Source organism: Eptesicus fuscus, chromosome 23, assembly GCF_027574615.1.
Source record: "Eptesicus fuscus isolate TK198812 chromosome 23, DD_ASM_mEF_20220401, whole genome shotgun sequence".
NCBI classification, from domain to species: Eukaryota; Metazoa; Chordata; class Mammalia; order Chiroptera; family Vespertilionidae; genus Eptesicus; species Eptesicus fuscus.
This window is the reverse complement of record NC_072495.1, coordinates 10,986,629-11,001,707: the sequence shown is the minus strand read 5'-3', so window position 1 is coordinate 11,001,707 and position 15,079 is coordinate 10,986,629. Positions and strand designations below refer to the sequence as shown.

Sequence of the window (15,079 nt, the reverse complement as noted above, 5' to 3'; positions counted from 1 at the left end):
CAAAGGTTAGTTATGGTGAAGGACAAAGGCTTTCTCCTTTATTCCTAGCATGAACAGCACTAGGTAAACAGTAGGAACTAAATAAATGTTGAAATGCATGAAGTGATGCCCAGGAGGTGCAGCTGGGGAAAGCCACAGCTGGTCTGGATGCCGCCAGCACAGAGGGACAGGAGATGGTTGCCGGAGCCACGGGAGTTCATGGGACAAGATAGGACGTCCATTCACGTCTCAGTTCCGCCTCTCCCTCTTCGTGTCCCTGCCTTGCCTGTCAGAGTCTAGGAGGCCCTGGCACTGGTTTTCTGATAGAAAAGGCAGTGGGCCACACCCTCAGACTTTTAGCTTGAAGAGCACCCAGGGAACCTCTCTGGAACCTTCCCAGCTCTCTGCCAAGCCACACACAAGTCCTTGGGTCCTGGCAAGTCCCGTGCTCCTTTGTTCTACTCTCCACACTCTCCGGAGAAATGCCCTCTCTCCACCTGGGAGTGGCCTGAGCAGACGCAGGCTCTGGGCAAGAAGCTATTTGAGCAGCAGCTTTTCATTTCACAGCTTGCTGTGCCCACAGCCCAGCGCTGACCGCTGCCACTCAATGGCCCCGGGAGAGGCTACAAGTCGCTTCTTCCCCGGCCCCATCGTCCATCTGCACAGCCCAGGGCTCTGGGCAGGTTTTGTGCATGTGTGTGTTTATAGAACACTTTCACTGTGATACAGTTCAGACCCATACAACTCACCCATTTAAAATACGGATTCGCAGAGCTGTGCTACTGTCACCACCATCAGTTTCAGGACGTGCTTGTCACCCCAGAAAGAAGCCTGCACCCAGTAGCGGCCACTCTCCGAGCCCGTTTTGGACAGAAAGGATGCTTGCAGGGCTGACAGTAGACGCCCCAGGAAGCATGGAGCACTCCCGCCGGAAGTAGGGGCTTCAAGTCCTGGTATCTGCGGACTGTGCCCAGGAAGACCACAGCCCCCTACAGGACACCTTGGCCACATCTGCGTGTGGGTAGAGGATGCCGCACCAGCCACTATTCACCTGCAGCCGTTTCTGTAATCTGGGCAGTTGGTGGAATGGCTTCTACATTGAGGACCCCTCCCTTGCCAGCTACCACTCTGTCTTAAAAGCTTGTTAGAGCCAGGTGCTCAAGGGCTGGCTAGCCAGAAAAATGAATATGATCCCTGATTCATGATGTGTTCTGGCCCAGAGCTAACTGGCCCAGACATCTGCTGTTTTGCCTGTCAATCACCCCCATTCCGGTTCCAGGCTTCAGCTTTCTTTCAGGGAACCAATTCACCGCTACTCCCAGTCTGGATGCTTGGGTGCAGCTGAGTAATATAACTGGGCACATGACCCAGATCCAGCCAATCAGGGCTCTGCATCCCCCCCCAGCCACAGTGATTGGCTCAGGGATGAGCATGTGACCTGAGCCTAGCCAATCAGAAGTCTGTCTCAAGATTACAGCTAGATCTGCAAAGGAAAGGAACTCTGGAGTTGCTGATCCAGTAGGATGCTGACCCGACTGCTGGGAACCAGGGCAGGGGACAACAGAATAAGGAGAAGGAGGAGGGACTGTTCACATTGAACCCTTTTTACCTCCTTGAACTATTTATCTGCTCCCATAAATCCCCTTCATGTTACTCCTATCAGGTGGTTTTCAATCATTCGCAAATCTGCAAGGGAAGCTGACTTGCTTATCGCACCAACTAAGCTAATGAGTTACTTCTCACATGGGAGGCATCAGACACAAAGCAAGGATGGCTCCATCCCACGATGGGGGATTCCCCCACCTCTCTAGCCCTGCTTCCCTGACCATGCCTCTAATTCAGGTCTCAAGTGCAACGGGGAACAGGATGACAGAGGCTCAGTCTCCAGGAAGCCCATATGGCTCAGCTCCACTTGTCCTTAGAACACGGTAAGGCCCCGAGGGCCCTGCCTCCTCACAGAGCTGGGGTTGAATTCATTCCTACAAAGACCGTGGGGCATTTACGGGGCAGCAACGCTGAGCGCCTGAGCTGACTCTGGGATGCTTCAGAGGTGAGAAAGGTAGAGCTCACCCCTCCCTCCTCCTCACTGTGCTCTCTTAGCTACAGGTTTCTCAGCTATTCCCTGGCAAGGGCCAAGTGTGAGGGGCAGCGTGGACCCACACGCAAAGCTTTGCATTACAAGCTCAGCGACAACACTTCCTGCTGTCCCATCAGAGCACGCAGCCCAGAGCAGCCCTGGAAAAGCCCCAGCTAAAAGCGTTAGGCAAATATTTAGGCTTGGCTTCGGAACCTCCTTTTGTCACTTCCTCCTTTTGTCCCCTCCTGTTTTCCTGGTGTGCCCCACACTTGCAGGGACCTCCCCTCAGTCCTGCTCCCACCCACGGCTTAGCACCCTTAGAAGAAGAGCTAACCAGAGTAACTTACAAAGTATTAGTGACCATCAGAGACACAGCATGCCCCGAACACTCTTACTATGGGTCCATCAGGAGGTGAGACTCCAAGACGGACGGCGAGACCGCAGGACAGGAAGATCATTAGTAACCAGGAAGCCCTGCCAACCGCCCTGGGCCATTTCCCCACGAAGTGCTCCCCGGCTCCCCTCCACCCACACCTAAAAGCAGGAAGCCACTATTCACTGAAATTAAGGCAAACGATGAATGTTACTTATCGGGTAAGATTTTCTACGTCAGTGTTTCCCAAAGCATGCGGTGTGCATCACTGAGTTTTAGATGACATTTGAGTGTAACGCTAGCTCAAGCACGTCCAACTCATGCCTGCACTACGTGATACTGAATGATATCTCTTTTCGTTCTCCTGATTAAGTCGAGGAGATGGTCTCGGTGAGATGTTAGTTTATCTTTAATGCGTCTCAAGATCTGTTCGTCTCCCTTTCTACACATGAACAAACACACATAAGAAAGACCACAGGCCTCAGGCCCAGAGCCTCCAATAAATGAGACAATGAAAACAAAAAGATATTTTTACACTACTTCCTCTTTCCTGTAATTGATGCTGGTTTTCCATGTAAAGTGGTGAAATAAAGTTTCCTTTTAAAACAAATATTTATTTAAGTAAAAAAAAAAAAAAGAAAAGGAGACGGCTGATTTAGAATGTGGGAAAAATGATGCCCTGACCGGTGTGGTTCAGTTGGTTGGGCGTCACCTAGTGCACAGAAAAGTTGCAGGTTCGATTCCTGGTCGGGGCACATGCCTGGGTTGTGGGCTCGATCCCTGGTGGGGGGCGTGCAGGAGGCAGCTGATCGATGTTTCACTCTCAAATCGTTGTTTCTCTCTCTCCCTCTCCCTTCCTCTCTCTTTAAAAAGCAATTTTTTAAAATTTAAAAATGTAATAAAAAATAAAATGTGGGAAAATGATCATCTAGGTCAGTGGTCGGCAAACTGCAGCTCGCGAGCCGCAGTTTGCCGCTCTATTGACTAATGAGTGTGCCGACCACTGGACTAGACTAAATGTTTCTGTGTAGTTGGAAACTGTGAGGATTAGGCAATTGTGGCATATTGTGTGCAAAGAGGTAAAGGGTAGTATATGACAGTGGTTGGCAAACTCATTAGTCAACAGAGCGGCAAACCGCGGCTCGTGAGTCGCATGTGGCTTTCGAGCCGCGATTTGCCGACCACTGATCTAAGTGATACAAGGACATGGCAAAAGTGGCGTGGATGGACAGGAATGAGTGCAGTTTGAGAAACACTGATGTTTCTAACAGGCTACATGCTACAGGGCTGTGTACTTAGGAACCGCTGTTCCTCTGTCCTTACCTCATGGCTCTAGCTCAGGGTAAGGCCCGGCTGAGAGACCACTGGGCAGAAAAGTGAGAAGGTGGCAAATTATTTGAGGGCTTGGCAGGAGCCCCAAGTTAAATACACGCTCCTGGTTGTGCTTTATAGCCCCTGGTAGCCCCTGGGAGGGAGGGAGGGGGAAGGGTTTGGAAAGTTGTTCCTTCGTGTTTTGGGAAACGATAGGGACAAGAATGGTGTGCAGAGAGGTTCATATGGCCACCCCAAAAAGGAATCAGAACTATGGAAAATAGGTCCTCAAGGGGGAAGGCAAGCCATGGATCTCAACAGAGTCCTGAGACTCCTCTCCCTGTGGGGGACCATCACTCTTGTCACCAGAATCCACTCATCCACTCATCTCGTGACCTCATCCCAATTTTCCTGTGGGGAACCAGTCCCTCCTGACACTCAGCTTCTGGGTTTCCAATGACAGCTAGAGGGGTGGGCAGGAGGCTCAAGCCCAGCCAATCACAGAAGTGCATTCTCTGGCTACAGTGATTGGTTCAGAGATGGGCACATGATCTAATGAACGCCAAGAGGACCCAGTGAGACACCTTGCAAGAGAGGAATGTGCCCTATTTCGCTGGGAATGCTAAAAATAAAGACGTGAGCTTGGAACTGATAACTCTACCTAGAACCTGAGAATAGACAACACAAGAAGGCAGATGTGAGAGACAGAGAGAAAGTGGGTCCTGATGACATTGAGCACCTGGATTAAGCCTTACCTGAAGTCAGCCCCAAAGGACAGGTTTCTTAATATGAGAAAATAATGTCCTGTTATATTGAGTTGGGGTTTCTTGTAAACAAGAGACTGACCATGGCAAGTGAGGCCGCTGCAGTAGCAGGCACGGTTTTCCTCCTCCCTGGGTCTGAAATGTCACGGATCCCCAAGGAGGAAGGGAATGCAGCTGAGGGTAACAGCCCTCACGGGCCTCCCCTCCATGACAGAGTTCCCTTTGGCTGCCCCTACGCCCCCCATAAAGTCAGGCCCCCAATTACCTTGAGCCGTTGCTGATAAGAATACTCTCCCGAATCGTCAGGGTGCAGTAATACCACACGAGTAGGAAGTTAAAGACTTCGTCCGTTACCCTGTGTGGAGAAACAGCCCCCGGAGGGGAGCAGGCATGAGAACCAGGGACGGCTGTCCTAGCCCCACTGCAACGGAACAGAGAACCAGGCCAAGGGCTGCTCACACAGGGTGCCTCCGGAACCCCCTGATGCCCGGGAAGGCAGAGGGGGTCTGCCTCTGAGGTGTCTCTCCCCCTAGAAAGCTCATCCGCCCTATTCAACTCTCCACCTGAATCCTACCTGCCCTTAAGGCTCTAGCTGAGGTTATCCTCCTGCCCTGATCACCCAGCCCACGACAACCTGTCTCCCTTCCACAGAAGGGCCTGTGGGTGGGGCACCCGGCAAGGAAATGATCCGAAGGGGGCAAAGTAAGGAAAGAAACTCCTGCTCCCAGGATGCTCAGGATATTGGGCTGAGATCTTTTCCCTGCCTGCCCAGCGTAGCGGGAAATAACGGTGGCGATAACGCCTGCTTGTGTGCCAGGTTACATCTGAACGCATAGGTGTACCTTACCTAATCCTCACTACCGTGCTGCCAGGTAGCTCCCGTTTTCCTCACTTTCTTTTTCTTCTTTTAAAATATATTTTTATTGATTTCAGAGAGGAAGGGAGACGGGAGAGAGAGATAGAAACATCAGCGATGAGAGAGAATCATTGATTGGCTGCCTCCTGCATGGGCCACACTGGGGATCAAGCCTGCAACCAGGGCATATGTCCTGACCGGGAATCAAACCGTGACCTCCTGGTTCATAGGCCGATGCTCAGCCACTGAGCCACGCCAGCCAGGCCTGTTATCCTCACTTTCTATGAAGAAACCAAGGCAGGGCGAGGTTAAGTTATTTGTCAAAGGTGAAGCATCAGGACCTCAGAATATGACCTTATTCGGAAATAGGGTCCTTGTAAATGTAATTAGTTAAGAGGAGGTCACACTGGATTAGGGTGGGCCCTAAATCCAACCACTGGTATCCTCGTAAGAAGGTCATGAGAGAGACTCAGAAAAACACAGGGAAGGAGGCCACGTGGCAAGATTGAGGCACATGAGGCAGAGAACGGAGTGAAACAGCTTTAAGCCACAGAACGGAACGCAAGAGGCGGCCAGCGACCATCAGGAGCTGGAAAAGCAAGGAGGCACTCCGCCTGCAGGGGGAGCCGGTCCCGCCCACACCTTATTTCAGACTTGGGGCCTCCAGACTGGAGAATATCTGTTTCTGTTGTTCCGAAACACCAGCTTGTGGTGCTTGTTACGACACCCCTTGGAGAGGACAGAAAGGGGTGGGGAGCAGTGGGAACATCCAGGCCCTCAGTGAGCCTTGGAACTAACTGCACAGCACACCACAGGTCTGCCCTCTGAGGGCCCAGAGGGCCCAGCATAGGAACCTGGCTGCTCATGGAGAACTTTCACCCCCTTCCAGGGGGGCATGTGAGCTGGCATTACTGATGGTGCAGCCTTTGCCCTCCAGGGAAACGGGCCAGGCCCAAGGCAGCGGGCAGGCACGGGTCCAGGGCCTAAATGAGCCTTTGTTTTGGACATTCAAGTGGCCAGACCAGCAAGTGGACTCCCAGCCAAGCATCTGCTAGGAAATAAACCCTTAACACCTGGGCCAAATGCGAGACAATAATGTGCTTGGCCGCCTCCCCTGGGGCAGAAACCCCCGGCCACATGGAGACATGAAACGCCCTGGGGCAGTGTGGCTTCAGCCCCTGGCCTTGTCCTCAATGCACTGCTGGGTGTCACGTGCTGGACAGAGCCCTCCATGTGCAGTGCTAACACGCGAGAACCCTGTGAGGTAGGCACTGGTGTCAACCTCCTCGTACAGACGGGGAGACGGAGGCCCCCAGAGGGAACCTGCCTGTGGTAACAGCCAGTTAGTCTCAACGCCACGAGCAAACCAAGGTTCTCTGTGACCTATTCCCTCTCTCTTTCTTTTTGTTCCCTTCCTCCCTCTCTTTCTTTTTGCAATTGAGATGTAATTCACATACCATAAAATTCACCCTTTTAAAGCATACATTTGGTGGGGTTTTTTTTGTGTATATTCACAACGTTGTGCATCCATCACTACTACCTAATTCCAGAACATTCTCATCACTCCCAAAGAAACCCATACCCATCTGCAGTCCCTTCCCTTTCCCTGCCCCCGCCAACCCCTGGCATCCACTAATCTAGCGTCAGTCTCTATGGATTTACCTGTTCTCAACATTTCACACAGATGGAATCATACACTATGTGACCTTTTGTGACCAGCTTCTTTCACTTAACATACAAATGGAGGTTTACAGTTTTCTTATGGAAAATAACACCATCATTAATAAATAACAATACAAGAATAAACTCTGTGTTTCACATACTCACAACTGTAAACCCACTTTTGCCTCACCCTGTAATGTTTCCCAGATTCATCTGTGCTACAGCCTGTGTCAGAACTTCATTTCCTTTTACGGCCAAATGATATTCCATTGTGCGAACGTGGCCAAACTGGGCTTTTTCTTGACTGCACTCTAAGGCCTCTGCAGCAGCCCTTTAGTAGATATTACTGGAGGGATTACGGAGAACAGGACTGCTATTTCTCATGAGAAATGGCCCTTCTCCATCGACACCTCATCACACCAACACTGTGGATGCAGGAGGGACCCTGGATCCCTCTCTCACGGTCCCCTCTCACCCCAGCGTGTCCCCCACCGCCACGCTGCGTTACCTGTAGTGAAGGACAAATTGACAGGCCACAGCCCCCAGGAGCAGGATGATGGTCAGGTAGAGCTTGAACTTCTCATACTCGTCCTTGTAGGCAAATCTATGGCAACAGACATGCCCGGGAAAGGTCACGTGACTATTACGACATGTATGGTAGTGTAACTACATCCCATTGGGGGCAGGACCCTTGCCCCCTTGGATCCTTGACATACTGCCAACCACATCCCATTAGGACCTTCTGATCCCACTAAAGGAGAGACTGGACCTTAAATGAATGGTGACGTCAGTTAGGGAGCGAGACAAGGTCCCCTCCCACAAAACGCCCCGGCTCCACCTCCCTAGAAACTTGATAGATTGTGGCTGGACACAACGGTCTGCTTCCCAGGAGAAAAGTGTCTGACGGGACGTGAAATGGAGCAGAGCCATTTCTCACGGGAAACTGGCAGTCCTGTCCACCCAGCATATGGAACCCATGAAGGAAGCCTTTCCCAGGGGGTTACTCAGAGGCCAAGCGCCAGAGCACCACCTATTAACGCTGGTTCCTTTATGCAAAAATCCAGCCTGGTCCCATCGCTCCTGAACGGAAAGCACAACGCCTGGGTTCTGTGAGGCCAGGCGGGCGTCGGGGACACTTACTTGGCCTGGTTGCTGAGGAGGGTCACGCTTACGTTGCCGAGGACCAGATTCAAGTAGAGCCTGGAAGGAAAGACCTGTGAAGTCGCCATGTCCCTAAAAGCCCTGGGTGCAGCCCCAACCAAAAATATTCAAACGTAATGGGCACGTGTTGAAAAGCCAACACAGGACATACGATGCTAAACTCAGCAGCACAGTGGGCCTCACTTCGAGTGCGAATAATGATCAACGGGAGGACTGTGACACATGACAGTCATGACGGACCCGTTTTTCTCCCCATGTTTCCCAGCTTCCCTTGCAACTAATGTGAGCATGTGACTATGCTCCAGCCAATGAGGTGAAGGTATATGTACAATATCTAGGTCAATTTAAAGCAGGCTCTCTTTAAAATTAAGGCATAACCTTCAAAAGTACATAAGTCTTGCTCTGGCTGAGTAGCTCCATTGGTTAGAGCAGTGGTCGGCAAACCGCGGCTCGCGAGCCACATGCGGCTCTTTGGCCCCTTGAGTGTGGCTCGGCGTTAGAACCACTTCTTCAAAATAGACTCGCCCAGGCCGAAAACCGACTTCTGCACATGGGCCACGAAGTTTCAATCGCACTGTACGTGCGCGCCCGCATGTGGTATTTTGTGGAAGAGCCACACTCAAGGGGCCAAAGAGCCGCATGTGGCTCGAGAGCCGCGGTTTGCCGACCACTGGGTTAGAGCATTGACCAGACACACCACGGCTGCAGGTTCAAAACCCATCAGGGCACATTTTTTATAAGAATCAACCAATGAATGTATAAATAAGTGGAACAGCAAATTGGTGCTTCTTTCTCCCTCTCCCTTCCTCTCTCTCTCTAAAACTCAATTTTAAAAAAAGTGCACAAATCTTAAGTATACAACATGATGGATTTTTACATATTTATGCATCCCTGCAACCAACACCCAGATCAAAGAATAAAACACTTCCAGCCCCAGCAGGCTCCCTCCCAGCCCCACCCAGTCAGTACCTGACCCACAGTGCTCATGGAGAAACGTGTGAGGAAGCCTCCTTCTCTTTCCTGCCCTCATGTCTGCCTTTCCCCCGCAACCTCAAGCCCTAATGGGAAGGTGAGAATCATGCAGACCAGGTGTCCTAGCCCTGGGTGTCTGCCCCAGCAGCGGGTAGGGAGGGGGGTGTGTAAGTTCCCAGCTCCTACCCATTCTTCTTGGGCAGGTAGGCCTCCATGTCAAAGAAGATGTTCTGCCGCTCCTTGATGGTGACATCTATCTGCTGAACCAGCGCCGCCTCCTCCACGCTGGCACGGCGCTTATACCTGTGGTCAGAAGTGTGGGCATGGGAGAAGCAGGGGCGTTACCAGCCTGGAGGAAGAACCTGGAAGCTCTGGCCACTGCCCTCCCACTCTTCCCTCTCAATGTTTCTCGCAACCTCCAGCTCCACCTGTATTCCCTGGGTTTGATGCAGGCTCCCTGCTAAGCCCTGTGACCTTGGGAATGTCTTTTAACCTCTGCCTTAGTTTCCTTATCTAAAAAAATAGGAATAATATCAAGCCTCCCTTCTGGAAATACCACTGCGACAAGTAAATGAGTAAGTGCAATGTAAAGTATTTGGCACAGTGAAAATCTACTGGCAATATTATTCCTCTCACTATTCTTTTTTTCCAAATGACCCTGATTTAATCATGGGGAGTAAACTAAATGGAAAGCTTACAATAGAGAAGAATTATATGTCAATGTCTTTTTCAAACTAAGCTGGGACACAAAGGGACTGGAGCTCTGCTCGCTATTCTATAGGAATAAGCTGAAGATTACTAAGAGGGAGGCAGGATGGCACTTTAAAAGAACAAGCAGCAAAGCCGGCGTGGCTCAGTGGTTGAGCTTCGACCTATGAATCAGGAGGTCACGGTTCGATTCCCGGTCAGGGCACATGCCCAGTTTCAGGCTCAACCCCCAGTGGGGCACGTGCAGGAGGCAGCCGATTAATGATTCTCTCTCATCATTGATGTTTCTGACTCTCCTTCTCCCTTCCTCTCTGAAATCAATAAAAATATTTTTTAAAATAAATAAATAAATAATAATAAAAGTAAAAGTATAAGCAGTCAAGGGGCTAGGTAGAGGGTGAGGCGGGGAATGGGGACATCTGTAGTAGTGTCAACAATAAAAACAAAGTAAAAAAAGAAAACAGCATAAAGAGTAAAGTAATCAAGGTCTAATTGTTAGTCTTTCAAGACTAGAAAAACAAGTCACAGACACTCTTGGAGCAGGGGTTTGTCTTCAGTGTAAGAACCTAACTCAGGGGCCAACCTTCTACCCAGCGGTTCTCAATGGCGATGTCTGGGAACTTTTTGGTCGTCAAGACAGAGTGGAGGGTGTTACTGGCATCTGTGGGCAGAGGCCAGCAATGCTGCTAAACATTCTACAATGCACAGGAGAGCCCCCGACAGCCAAGAATTATCACTGGTGCCAAGGCTGAAAAACCCTCGACAGATATAAAAGACTTAAGTCCTGCCATTGGCAAGTTGTGTTTTTCCAAGAGTGGCGATGTCACTGCATTAAACCACTTACACTTTACCCCACGACTAATGGGCCTCCGTTTCCCAAATGGTCAGCTCAGGTTAGGGGTACAATCACTAACCTTCCCAAAAATTGTCCACGAGGGAAGGGGAAAAGTGACCCGGAGCCACACACTCTGGAACAGAAGCCCATGTAAGTGACCTGGGACAAGCCACTCAGAGCCTCAGAGGTCTGCCTGACTGAGGGACCACAGCATCCACCGGACCTGTTCGCCTACGGGGGATGAGAGCACTTCCGAAACCAGAAAGACACAAGGACTGGAAACTGAACATGTAATCCTGGCCTCAGGAACTGACCTAAGTGATGAGCTCAAGTTTATCTCCACCAGGGATGCCAGACCTCTTACCCCCTACATCAGACAGCCTGGTGGAGGGAGCCCCCAAGCACCTGAGAAGGGTAGTTAATGTTTACCTGCCCAGCAGGCCTTCTTATAACAGTTTTCTTCTGGGGAACTACCCGTCATCCTCTTCCCCCCCTCCATGTGGTTTACGTAGGGCTGTCCCATTCCCAAGGTCCATAAACTGAGCATACGACCCAGTCTTGCCTAACCAGTCTCGGTGATTTGATTGGTTCAAAGATGGGCACGTGACCAATTCCAGCCAATGAGAACTGCTCCCAGAGCTTGTGCTGAAAGACCATTCTCCTTAGGCTGGGGTGCCCAAGCCAGCAGGAAGAAAGGCTGCAGGACAGAAGCCTGGCACTGCTGGTGGGCCATCTCAGTGACCCTGAGAGGATGGCTAGCCATAGAGCGAAGCCAATCTAGGGAAATGCAGAATTTAGAGAGAAAAAACAGATTCCTAAAAACAACCTTTGACCCCTGGATCCTAAAACCACTTCTGTTTTTTTCCATTAAAATTTCCATTCTAGGCCTGGCTGGCATGGCTCAGTGATTGAGCGTCAACCTATGAACCAGGAGGTCACAGTTCAGTTCCTGGTCAGGGCACATGACCCAGTTGTAGGCTCGATCCCCAGTGTGGGGCATACAAGGAGAAAGCCTATCAATGATCATCTCTCATCATTGATGTGTCTATCTCCCTCTCCCTCTCCCTTCTTTTCTGAAATCAATAAAAATATATTTTTAAAAATTGTTTCCATTCTCTACTCAAGCCAGTGTTGAGCTGGGTTTCTGACCCTGAGAACCAGGGGAGCTTTGAATCACAGCCCCGCCTACCTCTGGAGCGTGCGCTTCAGGTCCTTCAGTCGCGTCCTATGCTTGCTGATGGAGCTGCTACATAAAGTCTGGAGCGCAGTCAGTTCCTCCAACTTCTGCCTGTAGATCCTGTGAGTTTCCTGAGGGGTGGAGCAGCCCGGGCAGGGCGCAGAAGAGGACACCAACAGGTCATTTTTCATAGTTTGTGTCAGGGGACAGGATTGCAGAGCTTACAATTTGACAGCGAGGACGATACAAGTACAACTACCAAATTTGTGGCTTAGAAAACTGGGCAGCCCTTGTGTAATAAGGAATTACTGTTTTCTTTCTCGCCCGGGTCCCTTCCTTCCTAATGGTAACAGCAACTAGGTCTGACTTTGAAGGGCCACTTCTTGTCAATTCTTAGTCCAGATGGTTCCAGTAGAGCTGACAGTCCTCATTCCAAGAGTAGTCATGTGATCCAGGCCTGACCAATCAGTAGCTTCCAACCCCTTGGCAACTGATTGGTTCAGAACATGGACCCAAGGCTTAAATGGGCCAATGAGAGTCAGCCCTGGGACCCTGCTGGAAGTACTCGTGTAGAGATGCCCTCTTTCTCCTGGGTTTGCTAATCTGATAGCAGGTACACACGGGGTTGCTGAGTGGGGAGATCCTGCCTAAGAATAAAGCCAAATAGGAAAACAGACCTGAGACACGTTGAGAGACAGAATTCTCATAGCCTCATTTCAGCCCTTGGATCTAACCACGTCTAAGTGTAACGCTATTCAATGCTCTTGGTTATATGAATTCATAAATTCCTTTTCAGTGAGGCCGGTATGAGTTGGGTTTCTGATCCTGGCCATGAAGGGAGTTCTTACCATATCAACTAAGGAAAGGTCCTACCCCTTCCCTTACAGCCAACCCTGCCTACCCCAGGCACAGTCACTCCAATGAACTCAATACCTCATTCCTGGAAATAACCAGTCAGGGCCACAAGGCCACAAGAAATACAAGAGACTTTGCCCCAAAGCTGGGAGAAAGGAACACAGTAACTTCTCGGCATTGCTGCCACAACGCACCTCCCCCAGGTAATGCCATATGCCGGGAAACAAGCCCTGGCCTCTAATCTGATCATCTAAGACAAACTGTAACAATTTGGAGAAACCAATGTGAGGGGCGGGAACTGTGACATTAAATACAATAATCCAATGGACACATCTAAAGTGGCTGGAGGAGAAGTGTATTTATTAGCGGGAGAGAAAAAGGAGATGGTCCAACCGTGAGGCCAGAGCCTAATTCCCATTCATGCCTGCCAAGCAGGTCCCTAAGTATGCAGGGTAAGCCAGAAGATAAGGGAGAAGTGAAGAAAGTGAAGTGAGTAGATAGCAATTTGGCTCCCAGACGAGAGGGCTCAGTCCCTCGGATTCAAACAGTATCGTAAGTTGCTCCTTGCTGGCCCCCCAGAGAGGAAAATCCTATCTCTACTTAACTTTTTATTTTTAAATAACTTCAAACTTGCAGAAGAATTCTAAGAAGAGTAGAAAGAACTCCCCTCTACCCTTCACCCAGATCCACCAACTGTTAGCATTACACCATATTTCCATATTTGCTTTACGCACCACCACCACCCTCGCCGTGTGTGTGTGTGTGTGTGTGTGTGTGTGTGTGTGTGTGTGTGTGTTCTTTTTCAATATCAGGCATCAGGAATTTATAGCCCACAGACCAAATCCATATTTTTGTACAGGCAGTAAGCTAAAATGGTTTTTCCTTGGCTGAAACAAATCAGAAGAATATTTTGTGACGTGATGAAAGTATATGAAATTTGAAATTTCAGTAGCCAGAATGGAGCCCAGTCACACCCGTTCATTTGCATATTGTCTGTGGCCTCTCTGGAAACTACAACAGCAGAGTGAGTAGTTATGACAGAGACCATATGGCCTGCAGAGCCTAGAGTCCTCACTACTTGGCTTTTGGGCCAAAAAAGTTTGCCTCCTCCTTTTCTTTCCTTTTTTAAAAATATATTTTATTGATTTTTTACAGAGAGGAAGGGAGAGGGATAGAGAGTTAGAAACACCGATGAGAGAGAAACATCGATCGGCTGCCTCCTGCACACACCCCTACTGGGGATGTACCCGCAACCAAGGTACCTGCCCTTGACCGGAATCGAACCTGGGACCCCTCAGTCCACAGTCTGACGCTCCATCCACTGAACCAAACCGGTCAGGGCAATGCCTCCTCCTTTTCTAACCCATTTGGGAGTTAGCTACAGACAGACAACACGCTTCTTTACTCCGCAATCCTTCACTGTGCATTTCCTAAGAATGACGACATTCTCTTACATCCTCAGTACAGTGATCAAATACAGACAATGCAACCTTGATGCCACACAATACCATGACCTCACATCTTGCTAGCTGTCCATTGATGGCAGTTTCCCCCCAGATCCTGGCCTGACTCAGTCTCCTGCCTTGTACTACTGCTTGCATCCTTAGCCTCCTTCAGTCTAGCACAGCTCCTCAACCTTTGTCTTTCGTGACAGCCACGTTTTTTAAGGAGCTGAGTCTAGTTTTGGGGAATGTCACCTCCGCCTGGGTTGGTCTGTTGTCTCTTCATGACTGGATCTGGGTTATGCTGTTGGAGCAAGAATGTCACTCAAGTGACACTATGTCCTCAGTGTCCCCCATCCGGAGGGACACAGTGTCCGTGAGGTTAATGTTAACTGCTTAGAGGAGGCGGTGCCACCTGCCTTCCCCACTGTACAGCGACCAGCTTTCTAGCTGTAGTTAATAATAAGCCATCTGGAGAGAGACAGGCTGGATTTTAATCACTTTTGAATTCTTCAGTCCCAAAACAGCCATCCACTTACAACCAACATCTACTGTGGTCTAGTCAGGGGGTCTCCATGGGGAGGACAGGGGCAGAGACCGCCTGACTATAGTCCTCAAGAAGGTGGGGCCACTGGACTGAGTGTCCGGCCAACACCAGCTGCGGTTCCTGGAAGATAAGAGCCATGTGACCTCCTTGGCACTCTTTGGGGTTGGGTGCCACCACGGGGAGATAAGACCAAGACTACAACATCAGCAGCCAGATGCTTACCAGGCCCTCTTCAGCTTGAATTAATATTTAATTTCAAAGTAAAATGTGAAGACATTATCCTTATAAAACATTAAAACACAACAGTTATGGCTGGAGTCAGCTTTGAACACATCGCTGTCCTTCTCCCCCATCCCCAGG

General features: G+C 50.0%; 1 protein-coding gene across 2 annotated transcripts in view; it reads right to left on the bottom strand.

Annotated features, from left to right (window-relative positions):
* TMEM120B (transmembrane protein 120B) overlaps nt 1–15,079 on the bottom strand; it is a 36,553-nt gene that overhangs the window by 7,644 nt on the left and 13,830 nt on the right. For both annotated transcript variants that reach the window (XM_054712467.1, XM_054712468.1), the window contains exons 2-6: nt 11,888–12,006; nt 9,342–9,458; nt 8,163–8,222; nt 7,531–7,626; nt 4,770–4,859 (exon numbers count right to left, since the gene is read on the bottom strand). In XM_054712467.1, the coding sequence (XP_054568442.1) occupies nt 4,770–4,859; nt 7,531–7,626; nt 8,163–8,222; nt 9,342–9,458; nt 11,888–12,006 (482 nt within the window). The remainder of the gene's footprint in view (nt 1–4,769; nt 4,860–7,530; nt 7,627–8,162; nt 8,223–9,341; nt 9,459–11,887; nt 12,007–15,079) is intronic.